The sequence below is a fragment of the Protopterus annectens genome, chromosome 8.part0 (genome assembly GCF_019279795.1).
Source record: "Protopterus annectens isolate FY-2018-M chromosome 8.part0, PAN1.0, whole genome shotgun sequence".
NCBI classification, from domain to species: domain Eukaryota; kingdom Metazoa; phylum Chordata; order Ceratodontiformes; family Protopteridae; genus Protopterus; species Protopterus annectens.
In genome coordinates, this window is record NC_056741.1 from 1,990,106,293 (window position 1) to 1,990,133,816 (window position 27,524).

The 27,524-nt window shown below is 41.4% G+C and overlaps 1 protein-coding gene across 1 annotated transcript in view; it reads right to left on the reverse strand.

Annotated features, from left to right (window-relative positions):
• SLC7A5 (solute carrier family 7 member 5) overlaps window positions 1–27,524 on the reverse strand; it is a 445,177-nt gene that overhangs the window by 154,655 nt on the left and 262,998 nt on the right. Inside the window, exon 4 of the mRNA XM_044081532.1 lies at window positions 1,596–1,640. Coding sequence (XP_043937467.1) covers window positions 1,596–1,640 — 45 coding nt within the window. The remainder of the gene's footprint in view (window positions 1–1,595; window positions 1,641–27,524) is intronic.

A 27,524-nucleotide genomic window follows, 5' to 3' on the forward strand; every position in this document is an offset into this window, starting at 1 on the left:
AAATATATATATATATATATATATATATATATATATATATATACACACACACACACATATATATACACACACACACACACATATACATATATATTTTATTATACATATATATATATATATATATATATATATATATATATATATATATATACACATATCACACGGGTTCAGGCTCCTAGGCAGCAAGACATTTCCCTGTGGTACATTTGACTGTGGACACATGGCTGAAGTGACATTTAGCTGCAGAGAAATATAGTTGTTTCCAAATTCCCTGTGGGCAAAGAGAAGCATATACTGCCATGCCTACAGCTTTAATAACCAATGGCATAGGGACTGAATAATTTATGAGTGTTGTGCTCAGTATGCAGTACATACATATGTAACTACAACATGCAGAAGTATGCTACAGCATGGAGGAAATCCTGCAGGCTACTGTAGTCACATTTATGCTCCAGTATGTGTTTTAGGTAATGTTTCCTAGACACTGTGAAGGGGGTAGTGGTCCATGCACACCGATTATGAAGGCACTGCCCATTGTGTACTGCAGTTTTACTGCCACTGACATGACCTCTGGCCAGCCTGCTGCTGATGCCTGCCATACTGCCTGCTGTCTCATTTTCCCTTGGGGACCATGGCCATTGTTTCCCCCATGTGCATTTGGTTATTGAAGTTGTGGGCATGGCAACACATTCTTCTCTTTGCCCACAGGGAATCTGCAAACAGACATATTTCTTTGCAGCTGAATGTCACTTCAGCCATGTGTCCCCAGTCAAATGTACCACAGGGAAATGTCTCACTGCCTAGGTGCCTGAACCCATATCACACACATACAAAGACACACACATACATATTTTACTTAAGGATTTTGTTTCAGTGAATGCTTACTGTAATGCTTTTTTCCTTTCTCCACACTGTCTTGGTGCCTATCTGGCTCCCTGCCCCCTATATACCCTACTCAATTCCTTCATTCCTCTAGGAGGAAGTTCTATCGCTCATTTTTTTCCTCCTACGGACAGCAGTTTGGCAATAGACAGCAGAGGGTTCAACTGTCTGAGCCTCAGAGGTTTTATACTTATGGTGCCTATCTCCACTACTCATATCCCATTACACACCAGGATTTGGTGTGCAATATGCATGTTGGATAGGATATGCCACTTGCTTTCACAGGTGACATAACTCCTTAAGACTGCACTGCCTCCCTCGAAGTCACCACTCCCAAGTGGCCTCTGATCTTTATTGTGGATTCTACCACATGAATGAGTGTGCAGACATGTCTGCGGAGACAGGTAAGCTAGCAAAGCAGAGTTACGCCACTCTTTCCTTACATCAGCTCCAACAGTTGCTAAGCTGCTATTCAAACTTGAGTAACCTGATCCAAAGTCAAGGCTTTATTCCACACCACCATCAGAGCTGGCTGTTCAGTACTTTTGCAACTATTACAGTCTGAAGTGTAATGATTCAAGAAATAAGGCATCTAAAACTGTTTTTAATTCTGAAATGCACAAACATCCTCGAGATTTGCAAAGGAAGTTAAAATTAATCAGAAAAGAAATCACAACATGACAGCATGCTATTCAAAACCATCTGGTACTTGCCTGTATGGATCGATCATTTCTTCAGTAACAAAATTCAGATAATTCCTGTAATGAAAAGAAACAAGCATCTCAGTGACTGCACCTAAATAAACAACATGCTTTGTTAGTGAATGAAATAAGTCATCACTTTTCAATCTATGCTAGCTGCAGTACAAACACTGCTAATATTAGACGGTTAAGAACAATTTCTGTAATCTTAGTCCAAAACATAAAGATTTGTTTTATTATGCATACTGTTGCCACTGTAAGCATGACAAGCTGAAAAGAGGTCAGAACTTTATCTTGAAAGTAAACTCTGCCAGTCACAAACGTCGAAAGCAGACAAAGAATCAGCCAAAGATGTCTTCCTATGTCAGCCCTGGGTAAGAAAGATAAGATGGCTTGGGGAAATGTCTCCAGGTACACACTGATATGCCAGGGGTGTGAACCTCCCTAAAGCTGACAGGGGGAAGGATACTAAGCTCTGGAAGTCATGCTGAACATTGGGCCTTTCGAAGCAAGTACTATTGCAGCAGCGATCCACATGACAAAGTATATAACTCCGCAATTTTCCAAACCCATAACAGAATCTCAAACATGGCTCAAACCATGTAGTCACTAGCTTCTTAAGATCCTCAATGATGTCTGGTCACTACAACATCTGCTCTCTCAACATTTCATTTAGTCCGTCCCAGAAAACTGCAACTTTCTGCTGAGTGTCTTTGTGCTGCATTTCAAAAATAACTACTTCTATACAAACAAAGCAACACTGTCTCCTTAAAACACACTTAAAGAACTCACCTCTTAGCTAAAATTCACCTGGCATTAAAAAGCAAAATCTTTTTGTTTCTGCTTCAGAAAGGGTCATGTCATTTCACCTTGCTACCTCTCATCCTTTTAACTTTCTTCATTTCCTTGCCAAATCGAATATTTTTATGAAGACTATGGAGATATACTCCTATGGATACTTAATCTACTAAAGTTGATATGCAGTCTTAATATTGTTTAATATTTTCTGTTAGTATCTACTGTATTATCTAACATATGTCATAATTCAACTAAAAGCATGCTACACTGCCATAAAATTTTACTACAGAAAGAAGGGTTCTCTTTCTACAGCTAGCCAAACAAGAAGAGTTGAGATTGCAACCACATGGAGTGAACTTCTTCATCTGGCTTTTGTTTGAAAATGGTCAGTTTTACTCAATCTACACACTACCCCAATAAACAAATAAAATACAAAAATAAAATTAATAATGTGACTCTTTACTGATGCTTATTTACCACGTACCACCAATGATACAAGAAATATCCTCATGTACTACCTACTTTTTCACTTTCCCTCTTTCAGGTTGCTGACCATCATTTAGAGGTCAAGTCTTGAATGGCATCTACTTTCACAAATACCTCACCATCATTACCCTCCAATCAAATGCCGGTATCTCCATTCAAAGGGCACAGTATCTGCTACTAGAAACTGTTTTCCTGGAAACAGTCACTACACCTCATGAAATGGTATTTAAAAGCAGTTCAGTCTACATCTAGGTGGAGCTTAGTCCAACCTGTATATCAGTAGTACAAGGACCACAACGGTCAGTTCAAAAACAAAAGCTATCCATGCCTTGGAGACAGCAAGAAAACTTCACATTCCCCGTCTGCAGCTAGGCTTACATTTCTACATATGAACAGAAACTTCTCATTCAGTGTAGGCAAACAAAACTGGCTGTTTTCCTGCTTTTACTTCTTTAAATTCTAGTCCACAGATATTCACATGTGCACTCACAAGACATCGTCTGCTTGCATCACTGCATGTCAATACTAGTGATGCAAACATGGTTTTCACTTTCTGGAATTATTTTTTACTTCAGCAGTCCACTACAATCATCCATTATCACTTCTCATTTGTACTGTACATTAACATATCACCAGTATGAAAGGTTAAACAGTAATGTTCCCAGAGTAATTAATTGTTTCACATATTTAGCATACTCCTGGACTACTATCAAGACTGAACTGGTCATGGCTTTCCTTTTGGTTATACTGTTTGTTATACACTGACATGTTTATCTATACATCCCCTGCTCCAATATTTTACAACTGGACATAATCCCAAATGTAAGATGTTTAAAAAATAATCTCAATGTTACTACCGAAAATACGCCTGACTCAATGCCTTGGTGCTGCTATGACAGCCAAAGAGGGAATGCAAACTCTCTTCTCATACCACTGTTTTGTTAAAACATCTTAAGTATAACCTAATCACCTTGTCATTTTTCCACACCACTGGGACAACAGCTATACAACAGTCTTTGGGCATTACAACTTTCTCTTCTATGACTCTAGGTGCCTGTAACCTCAACTCCTCTCCCTGTTTAGCTAGTTGTACAAAGAGAAGCCTTCTTTCACTAAATATTTTACAGCACTACAGCATGTTTCAGTTTAGCTATGACAAGCACACACTTTAGCACTTCACCTCTAAAGAATTTCAACTCACTCCAACAGTTCTGAGAACGTTGTATATATAATCACGTGAAATGTATCTATAAGACTATGTCAGATGATCAACTTTTTGGAGATAGAGTTTCAAAAAACACAAAAATCTACCTTTTTTTTTTTTTTACATTTTTGCAGTGGAGCAAGTCCCCCTGCACCTCCCACACCCCCTGCAAATTGGATATACCAACTCTAAGATCAAACTACAGTGAGGAAAAAGATAAATTTCCCAATCCTCGCTGTACCGGTATCTCCATTCAAAAGCTTTGAGTTTTCAAAAACTCGATCACATGGTCTCTTGACCGCATGGAGTTAGAGTTTCTGAAAACTCGATCAAGTGACAGGGACCCATAAACATATGTAAGACTAAGCAGACAATTTGTACATGGGCCCTTAAACATTGGTCTTCTTTGTGTAGCTCTCAGAACTTTATCACACAGTTCAATTTAAAACCAGACTTTGAAGGCCCATGACAGTGTTTCTTTACCCACAGACATTTTTTCTACATCCCAAACATCTGTTATGTCACAATACATGCATACATACCATTTTCGGTATTGAAATGCATTGTAATACTTTTGACCCGAATATCTTCATGTTACCCTTATCACTTTCTTAACTCATTAAACACTGTGAACAAGAATGGTATAGTGGCAGCAACTACTTTTGATAACTGTGGTTGTGTGCATTACTTTAAACTTACAGAACTTGGTCCATCTGTGATATCTCTTGCCATGGGTTAGCCTCATTAGAATCATGCATTTAATGACATCTAAAACCATTTTCATTTTTAAATTCGACCCTCTGGACTGCTCTCAGCTTAAAGGTTTACTTTGTTCACCCAGCTGTTTTTGTTTACTGTAAAAAGTCACAATACACTCTTTTTCACGTTTTATCTCATCAGAAATTCCAGAAGCTGAGATTTACATGCCAAATGTACTATTTTCACTAATGTTCTTTCTGGCCCCATTTGTAGCAAAATATTTATAGCAAAAACATCACTATCAGCAGCACCAGTAACAATTCTACCATAAATCTGCTCCTACCTTTCCTTACCATGGTAAATCGGCAGTCCCATTCCATCTTGTACAAGTCTTGCAAATGCTTCTATGGTACCCCACTCCACTGCACTTGTTTATTATCAGGTGTAATATTACACCTGGCTACAAAATCATTAATATATCAAAATTATAATCTTTCCCATCAGGAATGGGAAAGGTTCTGTAAATTGACTATCTGCCCACGACATACAAGTGAACTAACCTATGTCTCACCTTCATCTTTGATTACTGTAGTGCAAAAACAAAATGTTGCTTCCAAATCTGTAATAACAGAAACTGTAAGAAGTCAAACAGATCAAAGCAGCCCCCCCCCCCAAAAAAAAACAGTCACGGTCCCAAACGAGTATGGAGAATCAGGGCCAGAAGGCCTGGGGGGGCAAAGTGAAGAACAAATTGCACAGTGGTCCCAGTCACAAGGGAGAAGGACAACTTCCCTCCTCCAGGAAATGGGGCAGCATTCACCACTCCTAAGGATGTTCAGATTGTGCCTATCCCCAACCTAGAGAGGAGAAAAGGGAAGGAGTGCAATCAGCCACAGAGTTTGTGCCCAAGCAGGTACAACTCCAATCATGCTGATCCTTAACTGAACATTCTGCCATGACAACTACTTCCCTACCATCTGTTTGCTCACAACAGAGGATGTGGCGGACTGAGCAGATACCCCTTTGAGTGCTCTGCATGCAGACAGGAGTGGGTTAATAGGGGAACAGATAACAGGGCCTCTTCCTTCTTTTCCTGAAAGAACAAAGGAAGCAGAAACACAAGGAAGAGGCGTGTCTCCTATCAAGGAAATACATTAAGGACTGCACCCCAAGTCTATTCTATAGACAGCTCAATTATGAAATACTATTTTTGGTAAAAACAACTAAGCATGACCTAAAGGAAAGACCCCAGTCAAGCCATATTGCACAACAGAGCCTGCTGCCTACCAAAGCATCCATCCAATCAGAGATACAGTAGGCTAAGTAAAAACCTACATAGGCAGCCACAGACAGCTTCAAGGATAGGGCTTGAGTGCTTTCACAACTGACTCCAGAAGACTGGCAGATGCACAGACAAGACATACAATGGGACAGATGAAGAAATTAGGACATAAGGGCAAAGCCAAATTAGCTTCAATTGCAGAAAAGGTCAAAAAGAACTGATTACAGTGGTTCAGGCACTTGTGCAAAAAAGAAGACGACAATCTGTTGAAGATGATTTGGGACAGGCAGGAAAGAAATGAGGGCATTCAGCAAAGAGGTGGATGTATTGTGTGAGAGAAGACCTGCGACAGTCAGGCATGAGTGTCAAAGAAGGCAGGAAAGGGGCGCTGAATAGACAGAGATGGTGACAGTTGACATGACCCCTGACCCCATATAGAAAATGGGAAAAAGAGGGATGATGTCAGAGTAGGTTCAGGCTGGCATGTTTGTAGTGTTTAAATTCGGCGGGATTAGCTGTAGAAGCTTTAGGGAGTTTAACAGACATGATCAAAAATGTATGATCAGACTTCACAGTTGAGGAGGCGAGAGGTCTTGTGTGACCCCTGTGTCAGGGTAGTGGTGCTGTCTGGCTGCCTGGTTGTTCCTCTCTAGGAGCTATCCTTGAGGATGTTTTCTACGACTCCTGTGGATGCCCTCATGCTGCTGCTGCAGCTCCAAAATAAGGTGATGGTAAGATTCTGGCCTTAGCAGACACTAGCCATCTAATCACCTAAAGGCTGATTTCTTTGTGGTAACTGCAGGCCACCGAAGGTCCTGGAATCCACCTTCTGACAGGATGACTAAAGTGTGGGGCAGGTGGGGTAAGAAGGTATATTTCTCTTGCCACACCATCAATGTCTTGTCTGAATATATATTTGGCAGCTGGTACTCCTGTTGAGGTGTCTGTAGAGGTTTATATAAATATCCTTTGAAAGATAAGTCTCCCAATTCTGAGGCTTAATGAAGCTATGATCATGACGGCACTTTTGAGTTTAGATCGCTTATTTTGGGGTCTGCTGGGGGACCTTGAATGTATTTCTGGATGAAAAATTCTCACCAGTTTTAACTTTTAGCACTAGCCTGGGTAGGTTTGTGCAGGCATTTTAAAGACAGTTAAACTGGATAGTGTTTAGAATGTTGTTTGATATTTGGTGCCTCATAAATGCACCGACAAGGTAACCTAGTATACTGCAGTGCTTGCTTAGGTTCTGGCATTGCAAGAACAGGTTGTTGAATGCACCAGATATCAGAATGTTGCGAAAATGGTGAATGAAAATACTTTGTAGGGTGAGGTAATTTAACACAAGTGAGTAGTCAGGGTGTACAAAGACTTTGTAGTCCATGATTCCTTTACAGATGAATTACATGTTTTATGAACTGACCACACATTAAACCAGTAGATTAAACTGTAGTTCAAGGACAGTCTTCAAGGGAAGCAGAATGTTCTATAGCATTTGTATACAGACCATTGGCTAGGCAGCACCCAGAGTGTTGTGTGTACTTCTGCAGGCTTATATGAAGACAGACATTTAGCCACTGGTAGGGTTAAAAAGAAAACATTAACTGCAATAATCAAAAAGAACAGAAAATTATAAGTATGAAAAAAGCTGGCAACACATCAAATATTTACTTTTTGGAAAAGAGAAGGGAACAGATGGAGATATGAATTAGAATGAGTTTGAAGAAGGTGAAGACATAATTTCTGTGTATGAATTCAGACGATTTCATAGAAGTGTTAGAATGAATTTCTTTCAGGAATGGTAATAAAGGATTACATGACTGGGGTATAAGACAACTGATGTTCCCAGGCCTACCCTGATCCCATACGGGCGTGGTGCTTAGTTGCAGAATACACCAGTGTCACTGCAGGGCTAGGATTCAAAATACTAAACTGATACATTACTTACAAGCAACCTAAGAAATCGGAAACTTGTTAGAAAAAAAGTGGACTGACGTACGAGATACCTGAAGAAACTCATTTGAATGAAACTACTAGACAGTTAACCTTCACCCACTGACTTGTCCATAAGTTGGTATTGTTGCAGTAAGCAGTCTGTCGATAAAAAGAGACCAGTAGCTTGCATTTGAGTAAAGCCTGCAGTAACGGGAGGAGGTGAGTTTGGATGCAGGTAGCAATGCAACCTAAATCACGGTCTCATACTATTTTATTTAAATGAGTATTGCACTCAAAGGAAACCTCTGAAGAAATATGGAGATGAGGAAGAAAGATTTAATATGGTGCAATATTTATGCAAAGCAGAAAGCAAAACTAATAAATACAAAAAAGCAGCACCACAGATATTTGGAGAGAAATACAGGCAAATGCATCTGGATATGGAAAATTTTACAATGTAAAAAATAAGAAAACAAAGAGGAAAAGTAGAAAAGAGGATTAATAATGGAGAAGTTAAAGAAATAGAAACTGAAATTAAAGATTACCTGTGAAGAAGGGTTTAGTGTAGAAAATCCAACTCTGATAATGTCACAGGATGATGGAACAACGTGTTCCCAAATTAAGAAGAAATAGGTGGAATGAGAAACATCTGATTAGTTGTCACATGAAGTTACTATGGAGCCTTCAGCAGGAAACCAGTACAAAAGTTCATTTGGAGTTGCACAGCAGGGGAAGGAGCAGGAAACGGTGGCAACTCTGATGTAGTCAATGTTGTGGCGGGATAGGCCAGTGAGTTACCATACGAACGAGCAAGGGATGACGCAGGATGCAGCTGAAGAGAACATGTCAGAGGAAGATGCTCACAGGAAAAGGAATCCGTTTAGAAGAAAAAGATCTAAGGGAATAGTTGCTTGACTTAGAGATGGTTAGAAATATTAAAAAGTCAATGAAAGAAATCCATTACTGAAAGTCAAGAAGACCCAAAATGTTAGAAGCCTGTTAAAACAAGTGAACACAGCAAGCAAGACTGTTAACATAAATTCATGTGATATAACAGAAGTAAACAGGATATTACAGTACATCTAAATTAATAGCACAAAGTTTTACCACGAAAAAAACAGGGTAATAAGGGAAAGGAAGAGAAGAAATCAAATGCCATCATGGAACTATCAAATACAGAAAACTATACTGCAATAAAGAAAATAAGTGTCACTGTTAGTATAGAAGAGGGAATAGATCAACCAAAATACTCAAAGATGGACATGATAAAAGCAACATACAGTTGCAGAACTGACCAGGATCTATCATACACTATTGCAAATAATAAACTAAAGATATCAGCACAGGCAGAAAAACTTACTAAGATATGCAAATAAATATAAAGGAAAAGTAAAAAATAAGCAATTCATTGAGGACACAAGTTTTACAGAGAATTGGGAATCAAAGTAAAAGGAATAGAAACACCACCAAAAAAGTAGAAATAGACAAATTTTAGAGAAACGTCTATGAAGACCCTGTGGAACATAACAAAGATACCTTTATGTATAGAAAAAGTAAAAGAAATAGTAAAGTTCAAATTTACATGATATGAAAAGGGATAAAGTAACGGCAAAAGAAATTGGAACTCAAGAAAAGCGCCTAATCTAACAAAAAGTATTAACATCTTTACATGACTATTTAGCCCCAAGTAACAAATATTTACATAAGCACCCTGAACAGACACCAACCTGGCTAACAGGAAAAATGATACTGCTCCTTAACAGTGCACCTACAAGCTATCTATAGACGGTAGTTATGTACACTTACCATAAACATAGATGTTCAAGTGTATTCACTGTTGCAGTCATTATATTTGGGTTATCTGCTGGCAGGTTGCCCTCAGTTGGCCTGATTAACAAAGTCTTGGGTCCTGCGTCGGTTGCTGTCCCTTCTTCCATGACGTTAGATTGTCAGGGATATAAAACATGCAGCCGATGCCATTACATCAGTTTTTCTTGCCCCAGATGTCAGGTGCCCCCCAAATGGGGTGCAAAATATATAAGTAATTAACAACACAAAAAACATATCTCCAAACAAAAGCAAATACACCAAAAAGGCTTTTAAGCATAGTAAAAGAAAGTAGACGTATAGTAAGAGAAAAACAGGGGGCTGGAGGGAGGGTAACCAGGACTGCAACAGTGAATACACTCGAACATCTACATTTAAAGTGTACACCACTGTATTATGTTCTTCGTGTTTCATTGTTGCAGTCATTACATTTGGGTAGATTCCCAAAGCTATGGTTGGGAGGATGGATTTATACAGCATTAGGACCAGCTACAAGGCCCTGCAAAACAGCAGTGGCAAAGCCAACTCTGGATTTAGAGAAAATTGGTAAGTGATAATGCTTGGTGAAAGTATGAACTAAACTCCAAGTAGCAGATTCTAGAATATCCCTGGTAGGAACACCTCTGAGAAAGGCTGTAGAAGTAGATGCAGCCTTGGTGGAATGAGATCTGATCCCCTGGGGGATATGTGCTTATAACAGGAAAGAATACAATAGCTTATCCATTTAGAAATGGTTTTGAAATTGCCTTCCCCTCTGCCCCTGCAGCACATGCTACCAGCAGTTGTTCAGGTTTTCTTCGAAATTTAGTCCTGTCCAGGTAGAATCTAAGTTGTCTGTGTGCATCCAATGCATGCAGAATCCGCTCCCCCTTGTTCTGTGGACTGGGAAAGAAAATTGGCAAATGAATGGACTGATTAAGAGCCACACTGTATACCACCTTGGGCATGAAGGATGGATTGGTCCTGAGTGACACCCTGTCCGCATGAATGATGATGAAAGGTCCACTGCCATAAGGGCCTGTAATTCAGAAATCCTTCTAGCTGAAGTAATTGCTAAAAGGAAGGCTGTTTTCCAGGAAAGAAATTTTAAGTCTGCAGTAGCAGCAGGCTTGAAAGGGGGCAGAGTGAGTTTCTCCAATACAAAGTTAAGGTCCCAGGCAGGGGTTGGAGCTCTCCTTGGTGGTCTCAAGTTTTTGGCCCCTCTGAGATACTGCTTTAGCAGAGGATGAGAGAAGGGGGTTCTGTGTTGTAATGAGCTGAAATGGCTGAGGCATGGATTTTAATGGAGGAAAAAGACAGGCCCTTGTGAAGCATCTCAGTTAAGTATTGCAAAATCTGAGGTAAATTGGGTGCTGCTGTGCTCATACCTTGAAATTGATTCCAGGCACAGAATCGTTTCCATTTGTCAGTATAAGATTTTCTGGTACTAGGTCTTCTCACCTCCAAAATGACATCCATCACCGGTTTGCTGAGGGATGCTAAGGGGGAATTTAAATGATTAGCCAAGCTGCAAGTTTCAATGTTTGGAGCCGAGGGTGCAGAATTTTGTTCTCCTGCTGAGACAGTAAGGAAGGTGTCGGAGGCAGGTGCCATGGAGAAATTTGTGACACACTGCGCAGGAATGGGTCCTAGTGTTGCCGTGGCCAGTCTGGAGAAATCAAAATCATTTTTTGTTTGTCCTGTTTGACTTTTAGTAGAACTTTGGAGAGCAGAGGCAGAGGGGGAAAGGCATAGAGTGATAGGTTTTTCCAGCTGAAGGAGAGAGCATCCACTTTCCAGGCTTTTTTGTGATGAGTTCTTGTGCAAAATTTGTCCAACTGGTAGTTCTGGGGTGAGGCAAAAAGATCTATGTCTGGGCTCCCCCATTTGCGTGTCAACAGGTTGAAAATCTGTGGTTCCAGTTTCCATCCGTGTGGGTGCATGAGATTTCTGCTTAGTTCATCTGCCAGAATATTCTGCTTTCCTGGCAGGAATTGAGCTTGTAGTTGTACTTGGTAGTTCAAGGCTCTGTTCCGCAATGCCATGGCTAGTCTGCACAGGGTGTAGGAATGTGTACCCCCTTGCTTGTTTATGTACCACATAACCATGGTGTTGTCCGTCTTTACCAGTAGTTGTCCTGCATGAAGGTAGTCCTTGAAGGATGTCAGAGCATTCTGTAGAGCTAGGATTTCTTTTTGATTGCTATGAAGGTGCATTTGATTTGGGCTCCATTTGTCCTGAATGCACTTCCCTGCCAGATGAGCCCCCCATGCATAGTCTGATGCATCTGTAGAGTTAGGGTTTGGGCGGCAGGGGGTGGTGTGAATGGCAGTCTCTTTTTTTGGTGGCAGGCCTCTGCCCACCATAGGAACTCTAGGCGTAGGCAAGGTATGATAGGAATCATTGTTTCCAGGCTGTGACAATGTTGACTCCATAAACTTTTTAAGTACCACTGAAGTTTCCTCATATGCAGTTTTGCATATGGAATTAGAAGAATGCAGGAGGCCATGAACCCCAAGGCTTGCATTATTTGTCTTGCAGATAGCAGGGTTTTTGTGGCCACCTGTTTGAAGTAAGTCACCAAATGAATTTGCTTTTCTGGTGTAAGGAAAGTCATCTGGGCAGCTGTATTCAAGCTTGCACCTAGGAATGTAATTTTTTGAGAGGGTACCAGTTGTGATTTCTTTTTGTTTATGGTGTACCATAGACAAGTTAGAACCCTTTTTACAAACGCCAGAGGTTTTAGAAGAGTGGTCTGGTTTTCTGCCTGAATTAGACAATTGTCCAGGTATGGATAAATTTGAATATTTCTTTGCCTGCAAAATGCAATTACTTGAGCCAGGCACTTTGTGAATACCCTGGGCGCAGTAGACAAACCAAAGGGCAGTGCAGAGAACTGATAATGCAAGTGGCCTGCTTTTAAGCGAAGGTATCTTCCGCAAGATTCCCTGATTGGGATATGCAGGTAAGCCTCTTTTAAATCTAGAGCTGCCAACCAGGCATCCTTGCCTAGCATAGGAAGTAACTGAAGAGTCAGCATCTTGAATTTTGGAATATCCAGAAAGGTGTTTAGAGTAGACAGGTCCAGAACTGGACGCCAAGATCTGTCTTTTCTGGGTACCAGGAAAAGTCTGGAATAGAAACCTTGTCCCTTTTCCTCTTCTGGTACTAGTTGAATAGCCTTCATGTTTAGAAGGGAAAGTACTGGTTTCTGAGTCTCTGCCCACTGATTTGGGGGCAGATCTGGCCACCCCTTTGGAGTTGGCAATGTGTGGAAATTAAATCTGTATCCCTAGGACACTATTTAAAACCCATTTGTCTTTGGTTATAAGTTGCCAGTTGTTTGCATGAAGAGCCAGTTTTCCCCCATAGGGGCGGCTGAAAGGTAAATGCTTGGTAATTTTACAGGAAAGTCATTGAGATTGTTTACCATAGGGTGGTGTCATGTTATTTCCAGATTTGGAAATGGAAGCACCCCATTGCTTAGTTCTGAGAGTCCTTTGAGACTGAAACCTGGTGCTTTTGGAGTGTCTGGGTTTGGCTTGAGTGGCTCTGGAAGGAGCTGGAAAGGACCAGTTCTTAGTAGGCCAGTGCCTACTAAATCTTGGAGGTTGTACTTGTAAGAAATCTTTCAAAGTTTGCATAGATTGAGCTTTATCTTCCATCTTTTTAGAACTTCTTCAGCCTTATTGCCAAACAGACAGTCCTGATGTAAAGGAGCATTCAACAGTTTTGCTTTAACATGATCAGGCAGAGATTGTACCTTAAGCCAAGCATGCCTTCTAAGCACAGACCCAGTAACAGCAGCCTTGCAAGAGGCCTCTAAAGAATCAAAACCACATTGCAAGTATTTTTTCCAACTTGTTCAGCTGAATGCAATAAATCCTGTAAATCTCTATTTTCCACATAGTCAGAAATCATCATTTTCTTTTTAAGCAGTCCCATGATATGCTGTTGATATTTTAGCATATGGAATTGACAGTTTAAAGCCCTGACTGCCAAGATTGCAGAAGTATAAACCTTTTTACCCCATCTATCCAGCGCCCTGGAGTCTCTATCAGAAGGCGTAGCATTTTTAGCAGTAGAAGCCTTAATGCCCTTGGGCCCCTGAGAAATTGTTTCTGGATCCGCAACAGGATTTTTGAAAAGAAATTTGTGGGACTCAGGAACCCTGTATATCTGTCTGGTTTACTAGGGGCCGAAGACAGGGAATCAGGGGCCATACTGGATTCCGAAAACACATCAACAATGTCTAGAACAGGAGGTATAGCCAAAGGCCTATGCTGAAGAAGAAGGAAATCCCTAAGCCTCTTTTTGGATTCAGAAAATTCCTGACTTTCCCAGTGGAAATGCTCCCTTAAGGTATGTAAAGTTTCCCCAAAAGAAAAATCCTCAGGGGCTAAAGCAGAGGGAATGGAATCCTCTGCATCAGAATCCTCATAAGTAGGTATGGACAAATCCAGGTCATTAGAATAGTCAGATGAAACAGAGTCCTGGTCAAAAGAGTCATAATCAAGTTCAGTCCTAGGCCTCTTAGAAGGGGGGGTTGACTACCCCTGATCAGATTAATTAAATCTTCAGCCATTTTGATCATTTGTTTTTTAGGCATAGGGGCCTGTACATGTGGCCTGGGCGTCGGCTTTTTAGACATAGATCGAGATTTAGGCGGTAGTATTGAAGGTGGAGTCGGTTTAACATGCGAGTCTGTAGGCCTGAATACACCCTCAGAAGCCGGTGCCTGCACAGCGGCTCCAGACCCATCCAAAGTAGAGTCATCCGCGGGTTCCATAGGTGAAGCATCTCGCAGCATACTGGACTCCGAATGGGTCTCAGTAGAGGCCTGCGAATCAGAAGTAGCGGGTATCAGGGGCTGCGAAAGCGCCTCACTGAATACCAAACTGGCGACTAGCTTAGGAGCAGAGTCGTCTGTAGTTTTGGACCTCAACGGCCTGTCTCTTTCTTTGCGTTTTTTTTTGGTATTCCGGTAGTTGGATGGCTAACCAACGTCATTTCTGGATAATTAAACAGAGAACTGAAATATTTAGAAGCAAAAATGTTCCGACGACAGATAGTACGCGAATTAAATAAAGCACAAAACCGACAGCAAGGTACGTCGTGGTCAGGGCCTAGGCAAGGAATACAGTACAAATGAAAATCCTTATGAGGTATTTGCTTCCCACAAGTAATACAATTATTAACTTTTACTGACATCGGTAAGGAGCAAGAAAAAGTTTCCCCAACGGGGTACTTGGCTTTTAGTTGAAGACTTCGGTTCTGAAACTCGTAAACGAAAATTTCAGGAGTCCGCCGACCGGCACTTGCAGACCGCTTCTGCTTCGGGCACCGCATGGCAAAAAAGTCTGATGTAATGGCGTCGGCTGCATGTTTTATACCCCTGACGACCTGACATCATGGAAGAAGGGACAGCAACCAACGCAGGACCCAAGACTTTGTTAATCAGGCCGACTGAGGGCAACCTCCCAGAAGATTATCCAAATGTAATGGCTGCAACAGTTAAACATGAAGAACATCAGTAACTTGCCTTCTGACAACGTATAAACTATACACTGGAACTGATGCTGACAAAGTTTATGGTCATTTAGAAGAAAACTCAATCATTTCAATAGAACAAAAGGGTAACAAAAGAAAGTTGCATGGAACAAAGGATTATTTGTTGGTAAATAAAGTCATATTGCAGAATTGTAAAAAGGGGAAGACACTACAAGTATGGCATAGATGGATTACAGAAAAGTATTTGACTGCATCCCACATTAATGGATAAAGGTGTACTTAGAGATGTATACGATATACCCTAAATTGATCAATTATATTACAGTGACGATGAAACAGTGGCAGACCACTTTGCAGCTAAGTCATGACAAAGGAAGAATTACCCCACAGATAAAAATTCAAAGGGGGTAATTCCAGGATGACTGTCACCGCTGCTCTTTGTCTTACCCTTAACCCATTAAGCTGTCTACTTAACAGATTAGGTCATGGTTACAATTTGGCTCCCAGATAAAGTGCAAAGACTTTTCTTTTTGTGGACCATTTAAATTTGTTCAGCAGATGAGGAGCTGAAAGCACAAGAATGTCATCTGGCCTTGATAAATGTGCAGAAGCAATATTTAAAGCAGGAAAGCTGCAGCACTAAGAAAATATCAGTCTGGGACAGGAATGTGATACAAAGGAACTTGAGCAGGAGGAAATGTATAAATATTCGGGAAGTGACAAAGGATCAACAATAAAATATGAAAAAGAATGCAAACAAAACTTAATAAATAACATTTTAGAAGACTAAAATTAATATTGAAAACAGCCCTGACATCTAGGAATAAAGTCTAAGCTATAAAGCAATTTGCTCTTCCTGCTCTAACCTACAATTTTGTGGCGAGTGACTGGCCCCAAAAGGTACTGGTTCAGTTGGACAGGAAAACAAGAAAAATGCTTTACACTTAAACAATATACAACAATCAGTGTACACCAAGATTATATATTCCTCGTTCTGAAGGCGGTATGGGCCTACTTGAAATTCATTACATGTACAGATATGCAATTATAGGACTACATACATATTTGCTGCCCCCAACAGATCCAAACATAGTGAAAGTTTTGGTACATGAAGAGAACAAATCTAAGATGACTTCCCTGCTTTGTTTAGCAGAAGCATATTGGTGTCAACCAGGAATGAAAACCAAACCAGAAGTAGACAAAAATCAGGCAGCAACTGAATGTATCAGAAAACAACAACAAATAAAAAGGAGAAGGAGCAAATGAGAATGCAAGAAATGTGGAAAAAACATACAGCCGCAAGTATAGAAAACACCTGGAACGACTCTTGTCGATCAGGATCTGACAAAAGAGAGGTAAATTTAAACCAAAAGAGAGGTAAATTTAAACCAAAAGATGAAAGGTTAATATTAGCAGTCCAGGATAGTGGGCTATGTACACATTGGTTTACAAAGTCCATTGAAGATGTGGGAGAAGCAGACAAATGCAGGTTCTGTAAAAACACAACTGGAAACGGTTGCACACCTAGTTGCTGGGTACAATACTCTAAAGGCAGGGGACCTGTATACTGAAAGGCATAATAATGTGGCAAGACTATTGCATAGGGGATTGTGCAAACATGACAGTACGTAAGTAGCTGAGAAGCATTGGAAACATGAGCCATAAAGCATTATAGAGAATGATGTTTATATTACAAGGGATTATCTATTACCAAAAGTTAAAAAATATAGAGGCAAGAACACCAGGTACAGTAGTCCATGAAAAGAAGATAAAAGCATCATTAATCTTTGAAATTGCTACACCCAGTGATTCATAGGTTCATAGGGAGGTACTAGGCTATCGGCCCAAGGGCCTACGCAAGCCTAGCCAACAAGGTTCCTTGGCTTACGCCACCCAAGCAAGTTATTTTCCTGTGCCACTGATGAGCAGACAAACAGAGGTGATCCCCGGGGTGTATTTCCTATTTCCCATCCACTCATCAAGATTTTTCTTGAAGAGTGCTAATGATGAACTTTGCTTGACATAGATGGGTAGCCTGTTCCAGAGTATGGGAAGTCTCTGGGATAGGAATCTATCCCTCCAGCATATTTTGTTTATTGTGGTGACAAGGTTTAGGTCCTAGAGCATGTAGCTCTGAGGGATTGGGATTTCTTTAGGTGTAGCATGTCCAGCAGCTCTGGGTTTGACATAGCTTTATATGTTAGGCAGAGATCACCTCTGAGTAGGCGATATGCTACGGAGTAAAGCTGGAGTTTTTTGAGGCGGTCAGTGTAGAGCATTTCTTTGAGTCCAGTAATCCTCTTTGTGAGGTACTTCTGTGGCCTTTCCAACTGCTGCAGATGTCTTGTGAGGTACATTTCAAAAGGGTCGTTGTACTCTATAATGGGTCTAATGAGTGATGAGTAGAGGGTAACGATGACCTCTTTTTTCCTGGATGAGAACCCTTTTATGATGAGGTGTGCCACGTAGAAGGACTTCCTGACTACTGTGGCGATGTGACTATCAAAGGAGAGACTACTATCCACCTGGGTCCCAAGGTCTCTTATCACTCATTCGGTGTTAAGTAGATTGCTGCCTATGTGGTAGTTCATGGGTACAGAGTTTTTACCAAAGGGGATGACACTGCAGTTTTTGGCATTGAGCTTGAGGCCATGGCTCTGACACCAGGCATCTGTCTCAGAGAGGCCCTTCTGTAGGATGTTCACATCATTTAGGGACTTGACTATGGCTCCTAGTTTTCAGTCATCTGCGAACTTCGTTAGCCAGAGGCCTTTCGTGTTAGCCTGTACTTCAGAGAAGTAGATAAACAGGAGCGGTCCCAGGACGGAACCCTGTGGTACTCCACTTGTCACTGGTTTGAGGTCAGATTTGGAGTCTGCAACTTTTACAGTGTGGTCAGTGAACCAGTTGGCAACCCATCTTGTGACGTAGGGATTTATGCCTAGTTTGAGTTTAGCTATAATTCCAGAATGGGCATAGCATGGCTTCTCTTGTCTGATTAGATTACAGTGTCTTACATACAGAGGGACATAAAATCATAAAATACCAGGATTTGCAGGCAGGAATGAGAGTAATGTGGAAGGAGAATACCCAGACAGTTCCAATAGTAGTAGGAGCAACAAGTCTTATAAAAAAGAATGTACAGTCAAGATATGGTACCAAACTCTGTATTAATTGCAGGAGTAAATTTTGGGCACATTGCAGGTGCTGCGAAGAGCAGGATTGAAACCATACTAATTTCATGAACTTTAATCATACTTAAGACTTAGGAATGGGGTCCATTCCTGTCATGGTATTAGAAACCCAAAAGTCTTGGAGAAATCAAACAAGAGAAGCCATGCTAACAAGTTTTGTACATGCACAGTGAACCATGCCAAGTGATGAGGTTTTACCTGTAATGCTACAAGACAGGCATTTCTAAATAGTCTCAACTTGAAATGGAAGACAGCCTTAAACAATACTCTTTTTGTGAATATTCATGTTTGCAGGAAATCTGGGCACAGGGGACCCTGACTGTCAGAACATTACATCATCATTCTATATTACTGTGATATGTAAATAGTCTTGCAAATCACATACTAGGCTGCCTTAACACTAACACATATTCCTGTGGTGGAGTTTATAAAACTGGTCTAACAGCTTTTGTGTTATATGATTGCTTCAAGGCTTGCTGATTTAAAAATACTTTGTAAATTCTTGCATACACCTGTTAGAAACTCCTGGTGTTCTGGTTGAAATGTGATTCTCAAACAATCTGGAAATATATATAACTGATTGGCAAGTATATTTCTTGGCATTTTAACTTTTCAGAGTTCTGCATTGTCTTTTGCCTGACAAAATTATTTATTTGCCTGACTGAATTTTATATATTTTCTGGCATTGTTTTCTGTTTCTCATCTGTCCTGAAACTTTTTCCCTCCCTGCCACCCTAGTCTTCTGGTGTTGTTACAGTTGGTGGCTTTGCAGTTGTCCACCCTTACTGTAAATTTGATCTGGGACATCCCTCCAAGTCTAGTGTTCACTCTACTTAATAGTGAGAGAACATTTGAGAAGGCCAACCCAATTAGGTTCTTATCCTTGAATTATCTTCTTCTCCTCCTTCCTCTCTCCTTGCACTTTGCCAACAAAAAAATGCACTTTATTCATTTGCTTTTACTGTTTTTGTGTTTCTTCCTACTTTATTATTTTATTTTGCTTTTGCCTCTTCTTAAAAGTACTCAATTGTATTTATTCTGCTACATTTATTATTGCTTGATGGTAGCCTGATTAAAATGCAACTGTTATTCTAAGCCTTTTGGTTTAAGCACTTGGGCTTCAGACCAGTTGTTTTACATTAAAGTTTGTGGTCTGCACTGTTGTGGCAGGACAGGTAGCTTACATCCTTCAAAGTTGGGAATTGCTGATTGAAGGCTCAGTGTCTGTATTCTAAAAGTGTATTAGTTCTGGTTTAAGCACTTGGCCTTCTGGCCAGTTATTTTCCATCAAGAAGGTTTGTGGTCTGCACACTTGTGGGAGGGAAGGCTAGATTCTGCCCTTCTGAGCTGGGAATTTCTGGTTTAAGGCTTATTGTGCCTGCTTATTTGAACTGTTTCGTTCTGAAATTGGTGTGCCTTGTTTGCTGTAGCATAGACTAGATTCAGGCCTGCTGAATCTAGCTTTGTTTGTATAACTTGAGCACTAATCCAGCCATCTTTTTTTGGAGAAGGTTCCCCTACACCTTAGTAGCAGGAGTGTGCAGTTAAAACTTGTCTGATTAAAGACTGCTGGAACAGGGCTCAGTGTTCAGCTTTTTTACTGGTTAACTGGGTAATTTGTTTAAATCAGTTTGCTCGTTTTCTATTGTTATATAAAAAAATTGCACTTTATTCATCTGCTTTTACTGTATTTGTGCTTCTTCCTACTTTATTTTGCTTTTGCTGCCTGTTCTTAAAAGTACCTAATTGCATTTATTCTGCTGCATTTATTACTGCTTGTTAGTAGCCTGATTAAATTGCAACTGTTATTCTAAGCCTTTGGTTTAAGCACTTGGGCTGCTGAAACGGTGTTCAGTTTTTAGCTTATTAGTTAATTGGTTAAATTGTTTAAATCAATTTACTCATTTGCTACTATTATATTAAAAAATGAAATACACTTTATGCATCGCCGCTTAGCTAGAGTAACTACTTCTGGCACCATACAGTCTGCTCCTCAAAGTTTCCCTTAGAACTAGCCAGTTTATTGTTAGTTTTAGCACTCAAATCTGTTTCTTTGAGCTCTGCACTTATTCAGAACTCAATGCAAGCACTAAATAAGCTACAGTTTACTACAGCACTCAACTTTCCTCACTTGTCTAGGGGGAAACAGTTTTTAGTACTTAAATAAGTACCTATTTCTAAGCATGTCTAAGGGTCAGCTCCCGGTGTTTTCTCCTGTCTACCTGATGAATCTGGGCATCTTGGAGCAATGCAATAATTGCCTCATGTACACAGACAACCCTCTCCTCCTACCACCCAACACTACAACCTGCGAGAGATGCACTTATATAGCCAAACTGGAAGCAAAGCTCTCTTCACCCAAAACTGGACTAGACAGTCAAGAAGAGAGGGTAAACACTTGCACCACACCACACTCATCACATAGTCCCTCAAAGCGTACACCAACAAAGCACACACACAGAAACACAAAACACAGACCTACATTTGTGGAGGCTCTCAATAAAAATCTCCTCAAGTAACAGAGACCTCCAAAGCAGAAACGCAAGCAACCTCCACCCCCCCAACACAACCCAAATGACACATAGCCCACAAACTCAGTGTGCCACTCAACCACAACCCATAAGGCATAACGTACCCAAGGTGACTCTACAGTCAGGCACACTGATGGTCCACTCACCAGTCTAAACAAGGAGAACAGCTGCCTTTCAGGTGCCATGATCTGCCACACAACGCACGCACTCAATTCACTCCACAACAAGTACAAATATGACTCTGTCATTGTCCATTTTGGTGTGAATGACCCAAGACGCATCTCCCTGGACTACATGAAAAGAGACATGGAGGAGCTCTCCGATCTTGTAGCCCAGGCAGGTACGACTCTAGCCCTGAGTAGCATCCTGCCATTATCCAGAATGATACCACAGTACAAGGACAAAATGATAGACTTCAACAACTGGCTAAGCTTCTGGTGTCATTCTAAGGGAATCCAGCATCTGTCTGCCTGGGATGACATGATCGACAGACCACGATACTTTGCCAGAGATAGCCTGCACCAGTCACCCTTTGGATTCCGGATACTGGCTAAGGCTCTTGCCACCACTATAGTGTCTTTTTTAGGCAAGGTTCAAATGACAAATTCACCAGCAAGCAAAATCTGAGGGTAATGTTACTCAATGCTAGAAGTCTAAACCTCAAAAAGCACTCACTCGAGGCACTCCTTAAAATGGAGAACATCAACATCTGTGCAGTGACAGAGACGTGGTTCAAGGCTCCAGAGAGCACCCATGCATTACCAGACTATAATTCATACCACACCTTTCGGCCACCTTCTTCTTCTTTCGGCTTTTTCCCAGTTAAGGGTCACCACAGCAGATCACCTGTCTGCTCATGACTGGCAGTGGAGATTTACAGTGTTGAGTTGCCAGCCCGCCACCCAACCTTCCACAGAAGGCACACACACACACACACACACACACACACACACACACACACATCTAGGGCCAATTTAGAGTGTTCAATCCACCTACAGCATGTCTTTGGGATGTGGGAGGAAACCCACGCGACTACAGGGAGGACATGCAGACTCCGCATAGAAGGCACCCCAGCCAAGGATCGAATCGGAGAACCTCTTGCTGTGAGGCGGCAACCCTAACTGCTGCACCACCATGGCCGCCCTATCTTTCGGCCACCTAACCTGGACCAAAACACTAATGGTGGAGGCGTGCCCATATTCATTAATGATATCCACACCTCCAGGCTAGTTGCTCAGCATAATGCATCAAAGATTATCCAAGTACAACTAACTCTGGGCAAGACCGTAATCCAAACTGTAGCTTGCTACAGATCCCCCATCATGCCCCAGGATTCCCACTCCTCATTTCTTGATACACTGGAAAATATTAGAGTACAACCCAATACCCTAATTATAATGGGCAATTTCAACTACCCCACCATTAACTGGGAAAACTACTCATGTACCAACTCTTTTGCTCAACATTTTTTGGAATTCATAAATTCCAGTGCCTTGGATCAACTTCCCCACACCCCCACCAAGGGCAGAAATATCCTAGACCTGGTCATTACCAACATGGGCGACCGGTGTTCCACACCAGAGGTCAATTCCTCGTTGGTCAGATCCAACCACAAGCTAATCAATCACCCTAGACATCCACATCCTGACCCCAACCCCCATTAGGGAAACCACCATAAAAAATTTCTCCAAAGCCAACTTCACGCTTCAAGACAGAAGTGGCAAACCTCGACACCCATGCAGATGGACAATAGAGGTATGACTGTTGAATCCTACACAAATGCACTTTATAAGCACTTCAGTGCATGGATCATGCTATCCCTAACAGAGCCAAGATGCTATCCTCCAAAAAAAAGGAAGCCAACCCAGTGGTCCCCTGCCATAAACAAACTCTACAACAGAAGAAAGAAACTGTTGTAAAAAAAAAAAGTGAGTAAAATCCCACAATTGGAGGAACTCCCTGGTAAGCAGAGATCCCTCATAAAATCCTCCAAAGCTAGTTACAAAAACAAAATTGCCACCGATTCTAAAGACAACCACAAAGCATTCTATAGCTATGTCAAGAATCTCAATGGCAACACTCAGATCTGCTCTGAGTTGCAACACAATGGCACTAAATATACAGAACCAACTGATATTGCCAATATCCTGGCAGATAGGTTCAGTGCTAACTTTACCCCCGTCACCCCCTAAAGGGCCCATCTATATACCGGAAGAATGCAAAGTTCCTGTAATCACGGCTGCAGAGGTAAAAACCACACTCTCCAAATCCAAGAACACAGCATTCATGGGACCTGACAACATCCCAGGCTGCGTTCTACATGAACTACAGAACGAACTGGCACCCAACCTAAGTACCATGTTCAATCATAGCCTCACCTCAGGCTTTGTGCCCACTGAATGGCACACAGCGACGGTTACCCACTCCACAAAGGGGGAGCCACCACGGACCCCAGGAATGTCTGCCCCATTAGCCTGGCAAGCCTGGTCTGCAAGGCCATGGAACGTATCATCATGGAAATTATAAACAAAGACATTGGTAATCTTCAAACTCTGGACCCCACCCAGTTTGGGTTTGTAAAAGGCAGATCATGTCTCCTAAACCTGATAGACTTCTTTGAAGCAGTCACCAAAGCCATAGACGAGGGTAAGGTGGTTCACAGAGCCTATCTAGATTTTGCCAAGGCTTTCAACACCATCCCTCACTCTGGAATTATAGATAAACTCACTAAACTAGGTATAAATCCCTACGTCACAAGATGGGTTGCCAACTGGCTCACTGACAGAACCCACACTGTGAAAGACTCCAAATCCGACTTCAGACCAATGACAAGTGGAGTACCACAGGGTTCAGTCCTGGGTCCTCTCCTGTTTATCTACTTCTCTGAAGTGCAGGCTAACACAGAAGGTCTTTGGCCAATGAAGTTCGCAGATGACTACAATAATTGAAACTTCTAATGATTGGACATCCTACAAAAGGGCCTCACTGAGACAGATGCCTGGTGTCAAAGCCATGGCCTCAAGCTCAATGCCAAAAAGTGTATGGTCATCCCCTTTGGTAAAACCTCTGTATCCATGAACTATCACACAGGCAGTAGTCTACTTAACACCAAAAGTATGATGAGAGACCTTGGGACATAGGATGATCACATCGCCACAGTAGTCAGGAAATCCTCATTCCAAAAGGTTTCTCATCCAGGGAAAAAAAGGTCATTGTTCCCCTCTACTCATCACTTATTAGACCCATTATAGAGTACAATGCCCATTTTGGTATGTACCTCACAAGACATCTACAGCAACTGGAAAAGCCGCAGAAATACCTCACAAAGAGGACTACCGGCCTCAAGCAGATGCCCTATGCAGACAATCTAAAAAAACTCCATCTTTACTCTGTTGCATATCACCTACTCAGAGGCGATCTCTGCCTAACATACAAAGCTATGTCAAACCCAGGGCTGTTGGACATGCTCCACTTAAAGAAATCCCAATCCCACAGAGCTACGTGCTCTAGGAACCTAAACCTTGTCACCGCAATAAACTGAACATGCTGGAGGGATAGATTCCTGTCCCAGAGACTTCCCATACTCTGGAACAAACTGCCTATCTATGTAGTCTTCATTAGCACTCAAGAAAAATCTTGATGATTGGATTGGAATAGGAAATTCATCCCGAGGATCACTTCTGTGGCTCTGCTCGACAGGGGCACAAGAAAATAATTTTCTTGGGTGGCGAAAGCCAGAGTACCTTTTTGGCTAGGCTTATATAGGCCCTAGGGCCAATAGCCTAGTATCAATCTATGAACCAATGAACTGAAGTTAGGCCAGCATTTAAAAACTGAAGTTTTAAAAGAGTTATGACAATTTGTGGGCCAGTATAATATGAATCTTGACTTTGCCGACCTCACTCCATAAATCCTAGCTCTGGGGAAACACCTCTATTGTGAAGCGCACTACATATTACTTGTTCCCATTCATTCCTTTAGGAAACATTTGAGAGAATAAAGTTTATGTCAGGCATTTTGCATCACACACACCCGTGCTCCTTTGTGTGGTTTTTCAGCTTGGATACTCTTGCTATATAGTGTGAAAGCATACAAATCTGTAAAATTGTCCCTCTAACTCATTCCATCATAATAACTGGCACAAATAAATTCAGTTCACAGACTAAATGCCTCCCAGTTAAAAGTCTTTAGACCAGATTTGAAAAATGCTGTTTGGCATCCCCCACAGCCAGCATGGTAGAGAATTTTTTGACAGCAGTAGCATAAGATGGTGATCTTATCCACAGTGTCTTAAGGTGCATGTTTGGAATCTCTAGCAGTCCCTTAGCAGCAGGACACAGTGAGTGCCTGGAGTCTCACTGCAGAGCAGGTCTTTCAGATAGCAAGGATACAAGTCATGAAATGTATTAAAAGTCAGTGAATGAACTTTGAATATGATTCCCCACTACAAGGACAGCCATTGCTTGAACTAGGCTGTTTCACTCGTATCCAGCTGTACTTTGCTATTCTGCACCTATCTTATACAACACATTTCCATCCTGAAGCATTGCAGTAGCCCAGTTGTGATGTCACAAAACAGGCAAGTCTCTTCTTGAAGCCAAATCCAAGTTCCAGGAAGGTTTCTCCACACTTCGATTATAGCTAAACTTCCAGTTCATCCTTAATGCCACGGAAACTAAATCAGCGGTATACTGGAATAACCAGTGTTACTCCACAGTGCAGACCCAATGACGCATGCGAACAGTGATCGGTATCACAGAGCAGTTGAGTGAGAAGGGAAGCCTGAATGAAAAGGTTAAAGCTAGACTCAGAGTAGCTGCAGTCAAATGTCAGAGTGTCAGGGATAAAATGCAAAAGAAGCTGAAAAGTAAACAAAAAAGAGTGGTGCAACCAGCAGTACTTCTGTATGGTGCCTGAGATGAATAGCAGATGCAGACTGTGGGACAGACAAAGAAATGAGGACATCAAAGCAGATGCTCAAGTAGTTCCAATTACACAAATTCAGAGAGAACAGATTACAGTGGGTCGGGCACATGTGCAGGAGAGCAGATGTCAATCTGGTGAAGATTTGTGACAAACAGGAGGAAGGAAAGGAGGGCATTCAGCAAAGAGGTGGATGGACTGTGCGACAGATTGTAACAGTTGAAGTGATACCCCACCCCTTGTAAAAAATGGAGAGAGGGGACTGATCATGATGTTGATCGTGTAACCTTCAGGATAAAGACAAACTTCCTTTTCTTCCCCATAGTGCTGTAATCTTGCACTACTACTAAATACAGGAGTCTATTTAAAAAATACTAATTCTGCTTCTCCTACTGCTGTACAATATTTACTACACAACACTGTGGCAAGCATACTTCACCCCTCTCCACAAAGTTAGCATTCAATGTCCCAGGAAGCCCGGTGGTAGGTACTTTTATAATTTCTCCAGTCTAGAATTCACAGCACTAGTAGACCCTTGGGTGTGCATAAGTATACTATCTTAAACTAAAACAGTCGCAGCCATAGCAAGGTGGAAAATGGGCACTGCTATCCTACTTCCAAATCCAAAATCATACTGAAGGGTTTACATTATTTCTAAATTCCCATTAATACCCACAATGGACTTGGAAATGGACACCCTCAAAACGTGCATTAGTAGTCTTAAATGTCGTGAAATACACACCTGTAACCCTGCCCACTGCATAATCACAGTTTCATCTGGGACTCAAAATCCAAACAATTTCTTCCCTCTCTAAAACTACATACACAGACACAGCAGACCTTGAAGTGTGCACTCTCACTTCTATAAAAAAACCCGCGTGAACACCCTTACCAGGCCCAAGATTAGCAAACATTTTCCTTTTGCAGATCTGCATTCATCGTCGCAACAAATCCTAAGTTGGGGTGCCCTTAATGCCACCTCAGATCCTACATTCAGCAGTCACAGCATCAGGCACTTTGTAAAATGCACACTTTTAGCTTCATTCAAAAATTGCCTTTACAACATCAGCATGCACTAAACAGTCAATTGTAAGAGCACTATTTACTTTCAAGGATTACTACAACTACCCTGACACTAGATATAAAGCAAGGCTGAATTATAAAATGCAACAAAATATGCAGAAACCCAAAACTCTGACTATTCGGGGGTGTGCATAACTGTCCATAGACAAACTACATAACAGCTGTAAGGCAGCAATAGCTTAGGCCAAAAACCTATTTAGCATCTTTGCTTCTAGCCATTTAAGAGTACTGGTTCTCCAAACACCTTGCACGGCAGCACCGCAGACTGCTGTGCTCATTATGGAATGTGCACCCTGATCCTTCAATCACTGTGATAACTCATTCATTCATTCTCCAATTACCCACTTTATTCTATTTGGGAGTGCAGGAGTCAGAACTTAATCCAATATTTAATGGGCAAGAGGTAGAGAAACTAATCCTTGAAGAGGCAGCAGTCCATCAGAGGATGCATAGCCATGAGGATATGTGTGCATATGCATGTGTGGCCAC